This window comes from Hypomesus transpacificus, chromosome 19, assembly GCF_021917145.1.
Source record: "Hypomesus transpacificus isolate Combined female chromosome 19, fHypTra1, whole genome shotgun sequence".
Classification (NCBI taxonomy): Eukaryota; Metazoa; Chordata; class Actinopteri; order Osmeriformes; family Osmeridae; genus Hypomesus; species Hypomesus transpacificus.
This window is the reverse complement of record NC_061078.1, coordinates 2,140,012-2,145,307: the sequence shown is the minus strand read 5'-3', so window position 1 is coordinate 2,145,307 and position 5,296 is coordinate 2,140,012. Positions and strand designations below refer to the sequence as shown.

At 46.3% G+C, this 5,296-nt stretch overlaps 1 protein-coding gene across 1 annotated transcript; it reads left to right on the top strand.

Annotated features, from left to right (window-relative positions):
- Positions 1-431: 431 nt before the first annotated feature.
- Positions 432-4,630, top strand: onecut1 (one cut homeobox 1). The gene is made up of 2 exons (XM_047042502.1): positions 432-1,524; positions 4,338-4,630. Exons 1-2 carry the CDS (start codon positions 432-434, stop codon positions 4,625-4,627), a joined length of 1,383 nt encoding a protein of 460 aa, XP_046898458.1. The 3' UTR covers positions 4,628-4,630.
- Positions 4,631-5,296: the final 666 nt, after the last annotated feature.

The window sequence follows — 5,296 nt, the reverse complement described above, 5'->3', positions numbered from 1 at the left end:
GTGTGTATGTTTGGTGGGAGGGGACGGATGACTGCTATTGCGCATGTGTGGTTCGTGGGAGCTGCAGCGGTTGAGCACTGGTCTGGGGAAACCGAGTTGCTAGAGCCACGGCTAGAGAGATGGCGCGGGACCCGACCGGAGAGCGAGGACTGTTTATAGGCGGCGGGGGGGCTTGACTTGAAATCGAAAAAATAGAAAAATAGAAAACAAAAGAAAAGAAGAAAGGAAAATATAAATAAAAAACGTACTAAACGACATCGAGGTTATGAAAGAAGACCAAGCGGAGGGACAGAAAACGACGAATTTTAAGACATTTTGCAACCAAATAACACAACAAAAGGAAATTGAACTTTTCTTGACGTGCGGACTTCTCAACTCCAGTCAACCGCGCTAGGTAAGATAGATGGTTTGGTCACAGCAGTGCCCGGATCATGAACGCCCAGCTGTCGATGGAGCATATTGGGGACCTGCACGGAGTGAGTCATGAGTCAGTGACCGGTAATGGAGAGCTGCTGAGCGGCCACAGCCCGCATACCCGCCCGGGCCCCCGAGGCCTGTCCCATCGCCCTATGGGCATGGCGACACTGCTGGATGGCGGAGACTATCACCCCGGCCATCCCGGTCATCCCGGTCATCCCGGCCATCCCGGCCATCCCGGCCATCCCGGCCACCTGCACCCTGCCATTAGCATGTGCGAAGCCCCTCCTGGCATGAGCGCCAGCAGCACCTATACCACCCTAACCCCACTGCAGCCCTTGCCACCCATCTCCACCGTCTCTGACAAGTTCCCTCACCATCATCACCACCACCACCATCATCATCCACACCCGCATCCCCATCAACGAATTCCGGGCAACGTCAGCGGCAGCTTCACGTTGATGAGGGAGGACAGGGGTCTGGCACCCATGAACAGTCTGTATCCATCTTACCATCACAAGGATCCTTGCATGGGGCAGAGCCTCTCCCCACTGTCCGGCTCCGGCCTAGCCAGCATACACACTTCCCAGGCTGGTCTACCCCCCTACGCTCATCCCGGTGCTGCCATGCCCGGAGAGAAGATGCTCACACCCAGTGGGTTCGAGGCTCACCACCCAGCCATGCTCGGTAGACACACCGAGCAGCACATGAACTCCTCGGTGGGTATGGTCCAGCTCAATGGCCTCCACCACCACCCGCATGCCCACATTAGCGTACAAGTTAATGGCCAAGGCCTAGGCAACAATCGAGAGCAGAGTCAGGCCCCAGGGCAGCAAGGTGTCAACGGGGATAGTTCGGGGAACCAGATGGAGGAGGTGAATACCAAAGAGGTGGCGCAAAGGATCACCACTGAGCTAAAGCGCTACAGCATTCCCCAGGCCATCTTTGCGCAGCGCGTTTTGTGTCGTTCTCAAGGCACCCTCTCCGACCTCTTGAGAAACCCGAAGCCATGGTCCAAACTCAAGTCCGGCCGCGAGACTTTCCGAAGGATGTGGAAGTGGCTGCAGGAGCCTGAGTTCCAACGCATGAGCGCGCTCAGGCTCGCAGGTGAGCGAACCCTCGGTAATACCGTTTCCCTTTATTTATCTTTCGAGTCATTTTCTTGCTATTTGTCTAAAATTTGATATTTGCAAATGTAGATTAACTGTAACTGTGGAAACAGTGATGAGATAATCGAAAGAAAATGTGCCCCCCAAAACAGCAGAAGGCCACTTCATCTTCCTGGTGTTCCTTTTTACAGACTTGTAGGGTTATGTCAAACCAGAGCCTATGTTATTTTACCTCAAAATATCGACCGAGAGAATGTGTGCGTAAACTGATCCCTCGCCCAAAAATCGTTATGAATTTGTTTATTTTGGTGTAGATGCATCTGATCAGCTTTTGGTGTCGTTTTGGCTACAAACAGAGCGCGCGCGCGTGTGTATGAGTTTGACATGATGGCTGCATATGTTTATGTTATGCAGGGATTTCGACTTTTAGGCTTTTAGGTTTTGAAAAAAGACTCCACACAGTTATTAAAGGAAGAGTCACTCCTACCGGCCCGCGTGCCTATCGTGGCTTTAACTAACTTACAAATATTTAGTAAGACAAAGGTAACTGCGTTGTCTTGCTGACTGTGCCATGAGGTAATTTGTTTTTTTGGCGCTGAGCTCGTTTGGAGCTGTGACGTATGTGGGTATGGTCTGGGTTTGCCTAATTAACTGATAGGTCTCTATTAATTTGTCCCTGGAGAACCCGAGTCTATCCGCGCGCGAATGAGGGGCACAGACAAGGAGCCACGTTCCCGCGAGCGTACAAAGGATTTGTTGGTTTTTTCTTCTAATCAATGACGCGCACATGGGCTTTTTGGCTTTTGAAAAGTGAGGCCAGGCCGTATACTGTGTGGAAAGTGTGCTTAATCTCAATTGATCATTTTCAGTTGTTTCCAATTTCCCATCTGTTATACAGTGTGTAAGGGTGCGCTGTCCAATATGTGTGTGTGTGTGTGTGTGTGTGTGTGTGTGTGTGTGTGTGTGTGTGTGCGCGCGCGTGTGTATATGGACCTTTATCTTATTATTAGACAACTACGTTCACCTTATTATTTCTCATTTCATAGGCTTTATTTTCAAAATCAAGAAAACGATTGCCACTCGTTGCCGTTACCCCTAAAGCTTTTTGGTTCATAAAGCCTTATACATTTCTTGACCAACCAAATGAAACAGCCTACTTTTGCAAGGACTGAATAGTAATATGTCCCTGTCAGATAAAATCACATATTTTCTAACTAAGCGGTAAAGAATTAATTTAAATTTGTAGAGGCCAATTTGCAAGCAATTCAACAAAGAGAATGCAGAAAATTAAAATGTGACTGAAGCTTGGGATATTATTGATCCGTTTTTGGGTGAAGTGGATGTGTAATGACCAATATAGGCAGAAATGTAAATTTGATATTGATTATTGAAATGAATCCTGCTCAGATCCTAACCCTTTTATTAAAGGCCTACTGTCAGAAATTCGCTGAATAATGCATTTCACGTAACTAATATTGCTTGGCCAATAGTTAGGCACATAATTTAATTTTTGAAAAAACTCTAAGTAATATGACATTTTTGGGGGGGATTCAACCATTTGACCACTGGTTTTAGCTATTTAAAGGGATGGTTTGCAGATTTAGCTCAGCTACTTTTGTTCACGGGATTTATTTTCCGTTTTTATTCATTTGATCGTCTGGGACCTGCTCACTGCCTTCAAATAATATAGGAAGGCTAATACAAAGGACATACAAGTATAGGTGAGACTAGCCACTCTGTTTCAATGTTTATAGATTTACATATTTTCCATCTGGCCCGTATGTGTGTCTCTCTGTGTGTTTGTATGTTAGTGGTGTAATGGAAGTTCTGTAAAGATAAGTTGTGAAAATTAGTAGCCTATAGTTGCGCTATCAGTTGTTAGGATAACACAGTGTATAGTTATCTGTGTGAAATTATTAGCCGGGAGCAGAGTCGAGTGATCGGCCGCAACAAGGCCGTTGTTGTTTTACCTTATCCTGGGAAACCTCCCTACCTGGCTGGAGGTGCGGTGGTTCCTGCTGTCGGGTGGCCTTCAACTCGATGATTTATAACCTGAGATACATGTGGAACCGCAGTGGTCTGTTAATATTTACCAGCACTGGAGACATCCGTGCTTGCTCTCTCTACAACTGCTCTCATAGAGAATGTCTAGGACGCTGACGCAAGCCTGGCGGGCCTTGCTATATGCCGCCTGGATAATTTGGGGAAGCAAAGGCTATCCTACTCATGCGGAGATTCAGTTATTGTTATTAACTGATTCAGCTAACCATTCAGTTCATTCAGAGCATTCAGAGCCATATATTCAAGTATCGTATACAACGTTCTGATTTGTCTTTGCAATAGCTTAATTATCATTTCTTTGTGCCAATATAGTGTTTGAATGTTGGCTTTATACCTTGTATAGACAGTAGATAAGTAGACAACGTTTTCTTTTACTATATGTTTGGTCTATACGTATACGTGTTATTGTAAGAAGCAAATGGAGTGTTCTAGGTTTATTAGGAACAGATCAAAGCCAAATAAGTTAAATCATTTGAATGGCTCACTTTGTAGGCAATGTAAGAGTTCAACAACCCTCTGCTGCCGCCTCGCGGTTGTCGCTTGTCATGGCGGACGAAGTGATGTTTTCAGAACCATGGACAGCGGTTTCTTTAAACGGTTTGTTTTGTGGTAGCACTCACTTTTAATTCCGTTCATGCTTGTGGTGTGATGTTGATAATCTATCTAATGCTGATATTCTCCCTTTTTCTTTCCTTCTTTGTCTTTCTGTCTCTGTCTCTCTTTCTCTCCCCGTCTTTTCGTCCCTCCCAGCATGCAAGCGTAAGGAGCAGGATCATGGCAGGGCCGAGCACGGCAGTGGGTCTAAGAAGCCGCGGCTTGTGTTTACTGATGTGCAAAGACGGACGCTACATGCCATCTTCAAGGAGAACAAGCGTCCGTCCAAAGAGCTTCAGATCACCATTTCTCAGCAGCTGGGTCTCGAGCTGACCACAGTCAGCAACTTCTTCATGAATGCACGCCGCCGGAGCCTCGACAAGTGGCTGGACGACGGCTCAGGTCACTCTGCCAACTCTGGCCCTAATTCCTGCACCAAAGCCTGAAGACGGACGGAATGACTCGGTGGAAAAGCTTTACTACTAGGAAACAAGGACAACTAGACCTTGAAACAACGTTTTGCCCTTAAACCTGTACTATACTGATATTTATAGTATCCAAAGATGAAAAAAAACCAAAGACTTCGTTAACCTGCTTTAAAGTTTGTTCTGCAACACATTTTAGTCTAGCATTCTGCAAAAAAAAAAACAATTACTCCCTTATCACCGGTCTTACAGCTTTATACCCCCAATTCCAACCTGCCATCCACCGTCCTTATCTTTGATCTTATTGGTAGGTTTGGTCATCGGTGTCTGAATGGAGGTTTAATCAGCCTATCAGCAGTCTTTATTCTGCGGATGTCACAGGGGGCACTCCAGGTGCAAATACCAAAAAAGAGGACCTTCAGTGGGACTAGCCAATCAGCTTTGAGCAGGAACCCCACAGGAGTAACTGGAATGTTTGTGCAGTGGTATGGATTTATGGAAGTCTCTGTGTGTCAGGAACTGTAGGTGGATGTCTTGACCAACAAAAAGACAGAGACTGTCCACAAAACCTGCCCCAAACCCTAACTGTGGCCCTCTCTGTGGTGCTTTCTCCCTACATGCTGAAACATCGAACATGCAAACCAAAGCTTTCTACACTTTACAGCCACCCATGTGCGATTCAAGCATAGA

What these genes read in the sequence shown, in the direction of transcription:
- onecut1 (XM_047042502.1), top strand. Translation starts at nt 432, where the DNA reads ATGAACGCCCAGCTGTCGATGGAGCATATTGGGGACCTGCACGGAGTG. An exon ending in GAGCGCGCTCAGGCTCGCAG is followed by an intron (nt 1,525 to 4,337) that starts GTGAGCGAACCC and finishes CGTCCCTCCCAG; the next exon opens with CATGCAAGCGTAAGGAGCAG.